The sequence below is a fragment of the Drosophila kikkawai genome, chromosome 3R (genome assembly GCF_030179895.1).
Source record: "Drosophila kikkawai strain 14028-0561.14 chromosome 3R, DkikHiC1v2, whole genome shotgun sequence".
In the NCBI taxonomy this organism is placed as follows: Eukaryota; Metazoa; Arthropoda; class Insecta; order Diptera; family Drosophilidae; genus Drosophila; species Drosophila kikkawai.
In genome coordinates, this window is record NC_091731.1 from 17,158,195 (window position 1) to 17,173,427 (window position 15,233).

General features: G+C 37.8%; 1 protein-coding gene across 18 annotated transcripts; it reads right to left on the reverse strand.

The window, feature by feature from the left end:
• Positions 1 to 1,253: 1,253 nt before the first annotated feature.
• On the reverse strand, positions 1,254 to 14,001 carry lap (phosphatidylinositol-binding clathrin assembly protein lap). Of its 18 annotated transcripts, none has more exons than XM_017182040.3 (16): positions 13,477 to 14,001; positions 11,112 to 11,254; positions 10,456 to 10,531; positions 10,094 to 10,126; positions 9,757 to 9,859; positions 9,556 to 9,677; positions 9,286 to 9,479; positions 9,077 to 9,213; positions 8,472 to 8,586; positions 8,137 to 8,398; positions 7,393 to 7,488; positions 6,678 to 6,938; positions 5,119 to 5,419; positions 4,596 to 4,695; positions 3,344 to 3,433; positions 1,254 to 2,655 (listed from the first exon to the last, which is right to left on the reverse strand). In XM_017182040.3, the coding sequence occupies exons 1-16, from the start codon at positions 13,610 to 13,612 to the stop codon at positions 2,464 to 2,466; spliced, it is 2,361 nt and encodes a 786-aa protein (XP_017037529.1). In that variant the 5' UTR covers positions 13,613 to 14,001; the 3' UTR covers positions 1,254 to 2,463. The 18 variants fall into 18 exon arrangements, with proteins under 18 accessions (XP_017037529.1, XP_017037526.1, XP_017037525.1 ...); XM_017182037.3 differs by having other exon boundaries at positions 8,095 to 8,398; XM_017182036.3 differs by having other exon boundaries at positions 8,472 to 8,634; positions 13,477 to 14,000.
• Between the last annotated feature and the right edge of the window lie 1,232 nt (positions 14,002 to 15,233).

Below are 15,233 nucleotides of genomic sequence, written 5' to 3' on the forward strand. Positions count from 1 at the left end.
AAGTATATCAGCAGACGACTTGAATAAAACTTCAGGGGAATAATATTTATTTTACACATTTATTTTGCACTAACATTTCTTTTTATTTTGTTTTGGAGTTGGGCTTGTTTTCAACATAATTTTATAATACACAATATACTTTACTCCTAACTTGTAACTGATGATTAATGTGTGCTCTTACATACCCAAAATACTTTGCATTTCCATGAGATTGGATCGAATTGAATTTTAAGAATTAATCGTGACAAAAATACTTAATTTTCTTGGTGTTCAATGGGGGACTTGTATTTTAATTTTAATTGTAATTTATTAATTGCAAAGGTAAAGCGAGAAACGATAGAAACACAGCAACAGTTTAGTTCAAACGTAAATAGCACTTAGTTGTAGATAATCTGTATTGCACGATCGATCTATGGTTATCTACAAGATACATTTCGATTTGGTAAGCCAACCCTCTAAGCGTATTCCATGGAAAATTTATGACCAAATTTAGCTCACTGTTTTCGAGTATCTTTAAAATCGCATTCTAAACTTTAATCGAAACATCAACAAGTGGCGCAGTTCGCAGCGGGCTAATAGTACGATTCCGATTTCGACGCACATATGCTTCGTGTAGACAGTATTAGTAGTTTATCTTAGTTAGACCTAAGTATGAGTATAGTTTTAGCTCAAACACCAGCGTATAAATATTGTCATAAAACTTCTTTTTTTTTGTCGTTTTCTTAATGTTTGTGTATAATTTTGCTAAATGTACATTGATTTTGTGGGGGGGAGTTGTGTGTTTTCATTAGCTTTAGCTTTGATGAAAATTCCATACATGATTGTTTGCTTCTAACGCTTTATTGCCTACGAGAGTTGACCCACCTAGCCATCCAATACTAATTAGGAGATTAAGTCCTGGTCAACCACCTGCTTATATTTGTATTCGTATTCGTTTTCTTTGTGAAAATATTACCTACTTTTGTGAGCAATGGAATTGCATTGTGGCTTGTGCAAAAATATAGCATACTTTTTGCTGCTTCTGTGATTAAGTTTCAATGGGAGGAAACGCCAAGGAAATAACGATCTTCCGATCGTTTGTAGGTGAAGCAAATGGAACCGTCAAAAGAGAAGGGAATACTTTAAAGGGAGTGGTGGGTTAGAGTTGATAAAAGATCTGGAAGTCATTCAATTGGTTTGGCATTCACATTCCAGTGCAGCAGGGAGTTAAAATTATAAGAAAGAAATATAAACAGAAAATGCAAATTATAAAATTAATGTATATCATGTAAATTTTATTTAAACATAGTTCAGCGTACTGAGGCAGTAGGAGGAGGTTCCCTACACGCACCCCTTATGCTGTATATACACAATTTAGAAATGAACTACATACGTATCTGATGAAGTCGTCAGCTTCGAAGCGAATTAAATAAATGTCTAATACAACGTACGCTCTAGAGTATAACACATATTAAATAAACGTTGTGGATCTCTACATATTTAAATATATCTTCAACGCGTTTCATACATACAATCGATACGGCTTGAATCTTTCGTTAAATAATACTTAATAATTACCAATGTTTACCGTTTTGTTCTTCACAAATTAAATTTGGACAAAATTGCAGCTAGTTTGGAATGCATTTACAAATAATTTTCATTTTAACAAATCATAATTGGCTTATAACAGTCTAAAACATACGTACATATACTTGGCCACAAGACCTGGCCAATTAATTAGATAACAAAAAAGAATATAGATTTTAATAGACGGATTAAAATATTGCAAATGATTACGCAAGCACTTGGACTGAGTTTAAGAAGGTGTCGTTTCTGAATCAATCCTCTTCGTCGTCCGCTTTGAGACAGTTGTTAACACACATAGTTCCACTAGATATAATTTAACGTGTTTTTTAGTGATTGGCGTAGGACACAACTACAGGTTTCGTAGAGACTTATTAATAGAGTTCATAGGTATATTTCACATAGGCTACTTTCCTTTAGCTATTTATGGAAATTGTTTCGTTTCTGCTTCCTCTTATCTTCACTCCGTTCGTTTTAGCGTATAGTATATAAATTGGTGTATACATATAAATAGTCAAACTTATTTGTTTTTCATTTAAATAGTAATAATATAAATATATATATATATATGTTTATATATATGTGTGTATGTATATAGCATTTGTTTTAGTGTTTTTTTCGCTCAATGTTCAACATTTTAATATAATTTTCTTATCTGCATCCGTTTTTTGTGTGTGCTGTTTCCGTGGAATTTATATATGTTTCATCTGTCAAACTTGTTTAATTTCTTCTTTGCAAATATATATTATATATAATTGGTTTCATTTACGATTTAATATTTAATTACGCCATTGTGTGTGGGGTTCAATGCTTTGCTGTCTATGAGGTTAGAGCTCTTGGTGTGAGTGAGTGAGTGGGTGTGTGGGTGTTGTACGTATGAGCTCCTGGCCGCGGGACCGCTTATAACGCACCAAATGGATCCAGTGGGACGCCGACGCCTTTATTGCCTCCATTCTGCGTCGCCTGCATGGGCTGCATGAGGCCCGTTGTCGCATTACTGTGCGGCGCCGCCATCATCGTCGGCTGCACCCCAGTCAAAGGGGCTGCTGCCTGCTGCCCCATCAAAGTTGGCTGCCCCATCACCGGCATTCCCTACAAGAGTCATGGAAATCGGCATTAGTCATCGTTCTCGTTCCCAAATCTTCAATTCATGCACTGGTAGAAGGGCAATACTTTTATTAACTGCTATTGGACAGACTCAAATGCTACAAAAAAATCAGTGGTGGAAAAGAATAGAGTTGTTGCTTCGGGGCCGCCGCCGTGAGCTTGGAAATTAGTTGCTACATTTTGGAATCATACGGAAGTTAGTAGTGAGAGTGGTCTACGAGTCTAGGGAAAATAACTGAAACTGATTTAAGAAACTCAAAAACAGTGCAACGTAATAATGCAATTTAGTTCAGAGTCGAGAATCAGAGAGGAGGATGGCTGACTGGGCACCAAAACCAAAGTAGAAATCGGTTTTCTTCGAAAGCTTACGAGGAGAAGTCAACCGGCGTTATATATAGTGCTGAAGAGAGATGATAGATTTCGATTGATAATCATAAGGTTAACATAGAATAGAATAGAACATAAAGGATATCACAGAACGGAAACGATAATTTCGGTTTTTAAGGTTATAAAAAACGGCAACTGAGGTCAAAACCAAAAATGGTATTTATTTGTAGTAACTCTTTATTCTGTACTCTTTCTTTTGAATTTTTTTGAAATTTGTATTGGTTTTGGTTTTTTTTTTTTTTTTAGTTTTTAGTTTTTAATTCGTTGATTTTTAGCATCATCTTACCTGCATATAATTTGGCATTACAGGATAACTAGCTTGTATATACGGATGATTGATTGTGATTGGCGCAGGACTTACGGTCATGCCATGTGCCTACGTTATATTGATATTGATATTGATATATTGATAGAATATATATTGATATATATCACAAACACACATACACACACACACAGACAGCATTAACACAGGCGCATCGTGAGTGGTCATAGGTGGTTTCGTTTGTCGTTGTTTGTTTGTTTGATCGGTTTCAATATATATTTATATATTTAGTAGTGATTCATTCAATTCAATTCGATTCGGTTACGATTTTGCGGTATGCGTTGGGATAGTTGAGATATAAAGCAAACATAAAATAAAGAAAAGAAAGTAAGTGATAGTTCATATATATACTTGGTTGAAATGCAAAATAAAAACGTAAATAATAATGAAATCAAGAAGTAAATGTGATTTTTGTCGCCTGCGTGTGTTGTGTCTGCCCGCCGAGTTGTGCCACAAAAGTTATTCCTAGTGCCTGTATATGTATATCCAAGTGCTAGTGTACAGTGTGACCCAGAAATAATGGTAAAACTTACAACCCGCCATAACTTGGTTTTACACTTTGATTCTCTGGTCTTTTGCAAATTCACAAATTGTATATAATAGGAAATGTGAGACAACATTTAGAAATTGAAAAGAGGGACTGTCACAAAGTAAGGATATGAAAAATAAATGAGATAACTTTGTTCCAATCCAAGTTAAGAAAGTCTTAAGCAAGCTCAAAATATTTGCATACAGATCAAGATTATACTGGAAATCAAGGGAACCAAGTAGCTCAAGTTGTAAATCGATTTGTGCAATTTAGAAATAAACATTAATTTCGATAAGGAAATAAGGTAAAGCTGTATAACTGTGTGATTATTGTACATGACGACGAGGTGTAGCCTAGAGTGTGAGGTGACACAAAATTGGTAAATAAAACTAAAAGGTAAAACAATGCATTTACATAAGTACAAGAGTTCAAAATTAGTTTCATTTCTTTTCTGGCATTGAATTATATTCGCATTTGATTCGGCATTCGACATTCTAGTGATTTTCTGTGTGTTTCGAATTATTCATAGTTTTTGGTCTCTGGGCTAGGTTCGAAGGCAACGCGTTAGCGAGTCTTTCAGAGATTGTGACTGGCATTCTTAAACGGATTCTTTCGAGTAGTTGTGGTTTGAGTAGAGTAGTTCGGTAGACAGTAGAGAGTAGAGTTAGAGTAGGCAACACTCACCATTGGACGATAGCCAGCACCAGTTGTAGCCGCCATTGGTTGGGGTGTCCAATTAGCACCTGGTTTCGCTGTATTTTTAGGTGAATTCCATTGCACGGGTCTATGAGATAATGGGGTAAGAGAGTAATGATATATAGACGAAATCAATGAACACGGCATTTGAATTTGGGGATTTTCTATCTAAAAACAGATTTGTCTGCGTGATTTCGAGCTATTTTCTTTTGGATGGACTTTATGTACACACACATGGAGCATGAATATGGACATGGATAAATGGTGGGCGGGACCGGGGTTTTCTTAGATTTTCAAGGATTCTGGGATCGTCAGGGTATGCGGAAAATGGCTAATCAAACTGATCTTTGATTGAAGAGTTCCCATCGATTGAGAGTGTGAACGGATGGAGACGTGACGTGACAACATGGGACAGATGTTCAACTTTTCTTGTTCGGTTCTTGGCCTCACTTTCGAACGCACGCACATACAACTATCGTATCGTTTTTCGTTTCGATCTCGATTTACTCACTTTGCACTTGCCGTTTTATTAATATTTAAGTTATCGACTAGGGACATTAGCGAGCTATCCAAATCGCCGGTTATTATCTTCCCAGTGCCCAGTGCTGGGGCCTGCTGTTCCTGCTGCTGGTGCTGGTTCTGGTTCTGGTTCTGGAGCAGGTACTGCGGCTGCTGATGATGGTTCTGCTGCTGGAGCGCGAGGATCGAACTGCTATTGCCGGCGTAACCTGTGGCGACAACGTTCATTTGATTGCTGTTGCTGTTGCTGCTGGCGGAGGCCGGTTTGAGGACATCGCCCAAGGCGTCAAAGCCTTTTTTGTATACACATTTCACATTTCGATGTGGTGGGAGGACAGCCATAGCCATAGTGCACCGTTTTTAGCAGACATTTATACACAGAGACAAACACATTGGATTTGGATATATGATGTATACAGAGATATGCATAAACAATGAAGCCGATGAAGCCCAGGGATATTTGGTTTTGATGGTTTTGTCGAGTTAGCGTTGAGTTTGTTTTGCCGTCGAAATTTTATATATTTTTAGTTTCGAATTTGATTATTTTTGTTTTTTTTTTTGTTTATTTCATTTTGCCAGCGTAATTATAAAACACACAAATATTTTTAGTGTTTTATAGAGATTGTAAATGTTCGAATATATGGATTTGTGCCACCAACATTAACATGAGACAATGTGAGGTTGTTTTTTAGTTTTGATATTTTTTTTTACGAACATAAGAGAGAGAAAAAGAGAAAAAAAAACATTTACAAAATAAATAACATGAATTTGCATTGTACTTATACATATATCAATATTTTGGGTTGGTTTTCTAATGGATTTTGACATGGGATTAATATATTAGGTTGTTAGCTACTAGCATATGATAAGTAGATGGTAAGTTTATATACAAAAGCAACTCAACAGGAATGTGTAATGGTTATGGAATTTTCGAATATTTGTAAGTTAAACAGAGGCATAACATTCGGTTAGGAAAAAGGTCCACAAATTTGAATTTTATAATAAACCCACTTCTCAAAGCGCACAAAAAATTAAAAATAGTTAGAAAAGCTCTTAAAATTCATTAAACCAAACAGTTAATAGAAGTTATTCACACAAATACCACACATACCCAGTAAAAATTTAACAGTTAGATCATTTTAAATTAAATTCCCAAGGAAAATCAAGATCATTTACAAAGCGGAAAACAAGAAGGAAGCAAAGACCATACAAGATGCGTAACGACATACAATTGAATTGTATAGTCGTTATGCAATATATTATCACAAGGTCTTTGCAGAAAGGACATCAACGCAGTTTTCGGGTAATGACAAGACGATTATTAAATCGATTGGACTGTAACAGGACACGAGCAGACGACAGACGAGTGGGCAAAGCGTGTTCTTTTTTTGTGAGAATGAGGACAAAGCTCGGAGGAGAAAACGCTGTGCCCGCTGCAGCACTACAAGCCAGTGACGGGGCAAGCTTTGTACAAAAACAAAGCACGAGCACAGAGAGAGATGCTATGAAGTTTGATATCATTTGCGTTGTGGAGCAGCGGCAAAGATTCACCTGGGGGAAACTGAACTGCTGCCGTCGTCGCTAGCTGCTGCTGCTGGCTTTGCTCCCAGTATTGCTGCTGATGCTGCTGCTGTTGTTGCTGTTTCTGTAGCTGCTGTAGGTGGAATACTTGCTGGGACTGCTGCTGGTGTTGCTGATCCATGAAATTGATATTTTGGCCAAACGGCGCGGCAACAGGTGCAGCAGCGACTTGGATTTGGGCTTGGGGCAACGATGCGTCATCAAAAAATGGATTTGGCAACGACATCGACGCTGTGTGAAAGTCAACAACGCAAACATTTATAGGAAATAATATAAAAACGTAAGTAAACTAAATCGAATCTTGGTGCAAAACTAACATTGAGGGAACGAGAACAACAAAATCGAATTCTGATCATCAAAACACTTGCTGTAGGACCCCAAATCTAGCCTGTCATGGAAATTGCTTTGAAATTAAATTAATCTAAAATCAGGCGTAATAATAAACACATGCCAAAATATTAGTCCTGCTTAATTCAAACACACACCAAAATTAGATAGATCGTTTAGCTTAGTTAGAGTTTTAGTTACAACTTAAGATAACCGCTCCAATTTGCACTCAATTTAATAACAATAATAATAAGGAGTTAGTGACACTGCGTATTATATAGGTAATATCTTGCTTGTATTAAAATCATAGCTTGCAGTTAGGAATGAATGAAGACTGTTGACCGTTGGAGGGACTTACCTGCTGGTTCCGTATTACCAAAAACGGATGAGAAATTACTATCGGAAACGAATGCATTTGTAGCAGCAGCGGAGGAAACTGAAGCGCCATTGAAACCTATGTTTGTTTGTTTAATTCGAATTTTTGTTGTTGTTTTTTGTGGTATTTGGTTTTGTTGGGTGTTGTGTGGGCGGTGGTCGGTGGGCGATGGTTTAGCAATTTGTTTTGGTTTTGATTATCGTTACCGTTGTCGTTGAGGTTCGGTGTCGTTTTGTTTCGGGTTGGAAAAAAACAGTGATGAAAAAATGAAGAGTAACAATACATTAGACAAGAATTCAAAAGGAAATCAAAACGTACGAAAATAATCAAGGAATCGAGAATAGAATAGAATAAAAATATATCGTATATGATTACAGTATAATGGATAATGGTGCGTGAACGTTGTGTGCAAACAGACGGCTAGGCCGGAGTGAGATAGATAACTATAGAGAGATAGAGAGAGAGGCGGAGGTGAGGGACGACTAGAGCGCCCGAAAGGTGTGCTCCTCTTGGCTTCTGGCCCTTACGGATACGTAATATAAACACGTAAGTAAGATCACTACACTTACACACCGATTCTTACATATGTACAGGACGAAATAAGGCGCAGGTGAAATCAAAAACGCTAGTTTTCGTAAACTCTAACTTAGGACGAAAAATAATAAGGAAATTATAACATGCTACCGTTATTATGCATCCATAAATTATTGGCATTGAGTGCAGCACCTGTTGCTCCTGCAGCGCCGCCGGCGCTGGCCTCAAACATGTCGGCGAACGGATTGCCCAACTGCAGCAGGTCGTCGGAGGCCTTGGTGGTGGCCTGCGCCTGGGTCGCTGCTGCAGCAGCAGCGGGCTGCGCCGACGCGGCACCAAACAGATCAACTATCGGCTGGCCAGCCTGAGCGGCTGGCGGTGACGATAGAAATGGATTTGTTAGTGCAGCGCTAGCGCCAGCAGCACCGCTGCTGGTGGGCGACGATACCTTGGACTAGGCGCGGAAACAGGCATAGAAATCGATTAAACACTGACTCGCACATTCAAGGAACGCGCCATTAACTCACCTTGTACTGATTCATGGCAGCCTCTTCCTCCGCCAGCACCTGGGCCTTGAGCTGCTCATCGATGCCATTGGTGGTATCGAATTTGGTGGATGCAGCCGCTGTTCCGAAGGCCGAACTAGTGGAAGAGAGTGCAGTGACAGCGGATTTTACATTGCGTTGATTGCTATAGTTTAGCAAAGGCATTGATATCGGGCACAAGTAACAAAAGAAACCAAGCATGAAATAAAAGGAATTAAAGAAAGGGAAAAATAAGTCAATAATTATAAGCAAAACTTACAAATAAATAAATAAATATTGATATTTTTTTTAAAGAAACTAAAATACCAAAACTACATTTAATTCTTGCTACATTCTAAGTTTGTTATCATTTAAAAATTGCTAAAAAACTTAAATATTTAACAAAATCTCATGTTACTTAACATAACAGAAATGGTAAATCATAATTTAAAGTTCTAAATAACCATCAAAAATGTAGCTATATTAAACAAAACTTTGAGATTATACGCTTGTCCTCAAATTAAACATACAAAACGGATGATTTAAGACAAATATTGATTGAAATCTCAAAAATAATAATTTAGATCTAGTTCTAAAAATCAACAAACCTCGATGACTGCGTGGGAGTATTAGCGGCGGAGACCTTGCGACCCTCCAGCGTGGCCAAGTGCTGCTCTAGGGCATCCAGCAGCGAGCTGGGCGCCTTGGTCAAGTCGGGAATGTCTCCCTTGTCAATGCCCACATTCTACAGAATGAAAAAAAAGACAAAAAAATATTAAAGCACATTAGAGTTTGCTTATTGGGCGTCGTGACTCACCTCGGCCACTTTCAAGAACTCTCCAACACGATCCATGCGCACCAGGAACTTCTTGTAGAGATCCAATGCATCGCGTGCTTGCTTCTTGTTCATGTCAAAGTATTTCTCAAGCAAATTGATGATGCCATCGTTGTAGCAAGCGAACAGACGTATGAGATCGCGAAATAGTAGCATAAAGCTCATGTTGATGACGCCTGAGAAATGGATAAAAAGGAAAGTTAATCACTAGTTTAATAAAAAAAAGTAAGATGTGAGATGAGTAAGAATTACCATTGGACAAGTCATTGGACTGGCAGTCAAACTCCAGAAGTGCATCCAGTTGTGCCTGCAAAACTGGCAAGGTCTTCAGAAGTTTGTCCGCGTTCATGCTGCGCAACGAGCCCTCCTCCTTGCTAAAAAATAAATAGAATACGAAACAAATCAATTAGAACAAAACTATATACGAAGCGTAAATAATGTGTTATTAGTTACCCTCGCTTGACTTTGCAAAAGTCAAAGGCCATGGCTCGATAGGAGAGCGACTTCTCATTCAAATACTTGGCGTAACGGCGAATAAAGGGCGACATATCGTAACCTGTTGATTGGTCAGATATTAGACTATATTCTCGCCATAGCGTCTTTAAAGAACACACAATTTAGGCAACGCCAAATGGGAAACTTAAAACTATAATTTTATTGTTAGTCAATTTGGATATTCTTTTTAGCTAAAACAAATTTTAGTCACAACCAGAAAGGAATTCAACGTCTATAGCCCGATAGGAAAGAAATTATAGCCAATTGCCAGTAGCAGCTTCTGCATTATACTCACCCATTCTGCCACCTGGAACGCCCATGCCACCATCTGTATAAGGTTTACATTGTTCGTTTTGGAATATTAAGATTGGATAATTGCATTTTTCAAGTTGTTTGTTAGCCAGCATGATGTTGTATGAGGGTGTCAGTAGTAAGCGTCGCATTTCGGTATTTATTAATTTTTGATTAGAAATTATTGTTAATCGAATAAAAGTACAAATGAACAAGCCAAACGTTCGCGGAGCAGCATTCGCAAGAGTAGAATAGAGAGAATGAGAGAGGAATGAACAGAATGTAAGCATTAGTTTATAATATTTGAATCTTTGATGCGTATATGGAAACTTGTAAGGGAAGTTCAACAGGACGATGTTTTTATACCTTGCACAGTTCCTTTGTCCAGAAAGGAGCTGAGATTGAATGTAGAATTGCTTGATGCCAAATATTGCATAAAACGCTGTGAAAGAGAATCAGAAAAGAGGGGAAAAAGGGTAATAAAGTACACAATATTTACTTATTTAATTTAATTGTGTAGATAATTCCTAAAATAACAAACCTATAATCATCTCCCACACAATCTCTCCCTGACAATCTCAACAAAATTAATTTGTTTCATTCATGCCTTCAGTCAGAGGAAGCTACTATGTAAATGCCTTGGCAAATATATATTCCAAAAAGACTGGACTGAGCAAATAAAAGCAGAGGAAAAAACAAATGACGATAAGCTTTGTAAGAGGCAATAATATACATATGTATGTATAAGGCGTGAGGCGCAGCAAGTAATCATTGAACATTAAAGAGAGTCAACAGAAGAAAACAAATAAAAATTTTCTCGGCATGAACGTGACCTTTTCTATGGACACTGTTCACATTCCATAAATGAAATGCAATGAAACTAAATAGATTACCTCATTACGATAGCCTCAATGAACGCACAAAACGCGCAGAACTTTGACAAAAAATATATACATAAAATACGCCCCTAAGCTGCAAACACAACACCAGATACAGATAAAGATAAAGACACGCATACGAACCTCATTGCCATATGCCATCAGATGATGTGTGGTTATCAGCGACTTGTAGACGACCACCCAGTTGGCGTTCTGGGAACGCTCGATAAGTAAATTGGCCAGATGGGGTATCGATACATTCGGCTCGTTTGTGCAGTGCACCAAATCTGAAGGATAACAAAATTAATTTTAGTTTAGATATTAAAATAAAAACAAGCAAAGCAAAATTTAAACTTTTTATAAATTTTCGTGTATCTTGTAAGTATTTTATTAATAGATAAATAATAGCTAAATCGTACGAAAATAAAAATTGTTCATATTCATCTAACTTCTAGTGTGAATGCAAAAATCCCATAAATTTAATCATCTTGTTGTTCGTCTCTTATCGGTCGCGACTCTTGCTGGTTGTCGGCTTATCTTTGTATTGAAATTGCTAAGCTCAAACTCAATGCACAAATCAGCAAGACGAAACATTTGAGGCGGAATAAAAAAAAAGTTATGATAAGCGCTGAAGCCCATTGTGGTCTTTATCATGCCGTTTCTGTTCGAAGCAAGTCCCATTTCACTTGGCGAGTGTCTGTCGCTGAATGAAATGCATAATTGCTTACCAAATCGAGGGGCGTTACACATGCCGGAGCAGATGTTTGCCCGGACGGGCGCCGGACCAGACGAACCAGTGATTCATGCGGGAAGGGGACAATTTCAATAAACAGTAAATGTGAAAATTGATAGGCCCTTGTAAGCAAGCTGGGGGAATATACACGAACACCAAGATCTATCTCTATTTACAACACCGCCTTTGTAAATTATTCTATGGGGTTTTTATTTAAAAAAAATGCTAACGTTATTCCAAACCCATTGATACCTAATTTAATAATTACTCCCTTCATTCTTGGCTAAAATTAACCCTGTTTCTTAAGGCTTCAAATTATTATACACTTTGTTGGTTCTGTGAATTCACAACTCGTTTTATTTTAAAGCCGAAAGTCGTTAACCAAAGAAAATAGAGAAAGAGGTAAGACAAACACATTCAAGCTAGGAGATTCTACCTGTTGTGGGTCTTTAAATTGTTCATATGTATGTATTCTCGAGATCAGGTTTAATCTAAGCAGTGCTTAGAATCTATTTATTATCGGAAAGTTAAGACCAGTAAAGGGTAATTGTTTAACGTTCATTTTACTAATCATATTAAGTATTTGCTCATATTTTAATCAAACCCCTGGTATAAAATTCTACTTTCAGAAGAAATATACATTTTTGTGTATTGAAAAATCATTCCTTCTTTGGAATTCAATCAGATGTGTATGTAAACTACACTTATCTTACATATTCCGACGACTGCCTCTGTTGCCCACAATTGAAACTCATTTATTTCCAATCGTTGACACACTCCCAATTCGCTGTCAAGTCTGGTTTGCGGCAAATGGAATACAATGTTTATGTGGCAAGTAAGCCCCATAGGGTTTGTTGTTCTTGTTGCCCTCTTTTATTCCCATTGAACTGATGAGTCATCTCAGAAAAGTTTTGCAAAACCAGCGCAAAAAAGCATGCCAGAAACCAGGTCACCACGCGCATAGAACTACTCAAAAAACCAGATTCCAACAGGAATATAATCAAGATATTGGGTATCATTAGAAATCTAACCGCTTAAGCAAAATCCAACGAATTAGGGGGAAAGCTTGTGCATACATTTGACAAACAATGACACCGCAACAACACTCTTGGCTTTCGTAGGCGTTTCAAGCCATTTAAATGTCCTACAACCACAACTACACACACTTACACGTGCAGCCGTGGGAAAGTGACGTAACATTAGAAAGAGAGCGCTAGAGAGATTGCGAGAGAGGGGAATAGCAATCAATGACGAACGGAGTCCACAAACACCAGCAGCTGAGGCACAGGTGCACTGGGGGTGGCGGCGGGTGGTGTTTTCACAGAGCTCTGTGGGCCGCAATCAGCGAGCTCGTTTCCAGAAAACTTTGTGATTATCACACAAAAACAAAAATATATGTGAAGATGGTGTGGCTGGAGGAAGGAGACGCAAACTGGTTGTAACTGAATGGGATTTGTTTGACTTTTGCAGCGAGTAACTGTTGTAATCGCGGGAGCACTGAGAGAAAATGTCATAAGCATAAGCATATCTATTATCAGTAATCAACTTGCACTCTCGAAAGCGACTGTAGATATAGAATATGAGCCTGTGTTGTGGTGTAAATGATGTGTTTTTAATCAAATGGCTCTGGGACACGCAGTCAAGTTACACATCTCTTATCACATTGGGCTGCAAATCAGTGTATTATTTCTTCCCGTGTGGTAACTAGGAAATGTAACGGCGATTTTACGCAACGAGAGAGAGACTGAAAGAGAGAGAGCAGGGAGGGAAACTCACAGTCCAAGTGCTTCTTCTTCGGGCCTATGCATTCCTCCGTGGTGGCCTTGCAAACGGACTTGGCGAGTCCTTGGCCCGCAAGGCTGTGACGGGCAGCCAGCAGCCTGTCGTTGATCGTTTGCCCTGCCATGGTCATGATGAAGCTGTTGTTGCAGTACCTGCTCCCGCACGCTGGCTTTTATTTACTTGATTAATTTAATTATGCACCCAAGGAGCGGACCACACCGACAAGACACACACACAATCAGGGGACACACACACAGACACGCTGGCACAGAGAGGCACACGGGCGGAGCGAGCGAGCGAGAGAGAGGGGTATTGATTGATTGAGAATAATTCCAAGGAAATTCTTATACGCGAGCCCCACGACAAATCAAACGGTACACGATAGCCACTTATGCCACGAGCACTACACAATTTAACGCCGCGTTTGATGCGCTCTCTAACCGGTGCCTAACGCTGAAACGCGACTTTTTAATTCTATATTTTTTCCCTGCCACAAATCGATAATGGCGACTTGGTGGTTAGAGGCTGCGACGTCGATACTATCGCTGTTTTTTAAGAAAGGCGATACATCGATAGAGAGTGGTGAATTGCTCAAATTTTCGTTTTATGGCCTTATGAGACAGTACGGTATTATGGCACTACCACACTAATTATAGATTATTATGATACAGTAATTAAGTTTTCATTCATTAGTCATTTTAGAACCTAGAATAAGACAACTATATTTGTTATTTGGCGAAGATTTTTTTGTAATCCGACTATAGTTTCAGAGACTATGTTTCAGAGCAAGCAATATGTCGAAAACTATTTTTACGGACGAGAAAATAGACTTTTTTAGTGAAAGTGTACGTGCTACTTTATTTGAAACCATAAAAAGCCAAGCTACAAGGTGAAGATTTGGCGGAGGAACTAAACGCAATTAATGCGGTAGTGTCATAATATTTTGAACAGACTTTAGTCCCATTCATGTCAAGCCGCTGAATTTTTATATTTTATACTGAATTTTAAAATTCAGGCGAAGGAAAACCTATCACTCGTTAAAAATTAGGTCAAAATGTTTCCTTAACTAAATAAAGAAAATCTTAAAAAAAAGGCTCAAATTCAATTTAAAAATCTTTAATATGTTTTATTTTTTAATATTAAATTAATTTATAAATGTGTTCAGTATTCTCTCAGAATTTGATTACGGCTTCCATACCTGTATTTGTTGTCAAAATGAAACCCGAAAAACAAACGGATTTATCCCAAATCTGTTTTTCAAAAGCCAGCTGTGGTTTTATGACCTGTCTTAAATCTGTTTTTAAATTTGCCGCGCAGCTGGAACTATAAATTCTCTGAAAGGTATGGGGCATTCGATATCAGGTAGTAGGTTCCGAGAGTACGGTTTTTAATTGCAAATGATACCTTATTTATACCGTTTATTACTAACTAATTTATATTTAAATTTTATTTTAAATTTTTATAACGACACAGAAAGGAGTAGGTATAAATGTACAACCCCAAAGCCACCAAGCTTAGATTGAGCGAAATATTTATACTGGATTCGTAAAAAAATATTTTTAAAATTATTCAGGTCGGCTCCGGTAATCGAAAACGGCAAGAATTTCTCGTTTTCGTTTTTGAAACGAGAAATTGGTGCTCCGGTAATCGAAAACGAACGATTTTTTTCGATTTGAAAAACGGGCACCTTTTTCTGGCCGGAATGAAAAGTAAATGGCTTTTTTTATATGAAATCCGATCTTATTTACAAA

Excerpts from the sequence above, each read along its gene's own strand:
- lap (XM_017182034.3), bottom strand. The coding sequence starts at position 13,612 with ATGACCATGGCAGGGCAAACGATCAACGACAGGCTGCTGGCTGCCCGT. Across the intron at positions 11,255-13,476 it reads GAAGAAGAAGCACTTGGACT|ATTTGGTGCACTGCACAAAC; the intron begins GTGAGTTTCCCT and ends GTTATCCTTCAG. Across the intron at positions 8,399-8,471 it reads CTGCCATGAATCAGTACAAG|TCCAAGGTATCGTCGCCCAC; the intron begins GTGAGTTAATGG and ends TTCCGCGCCTAG.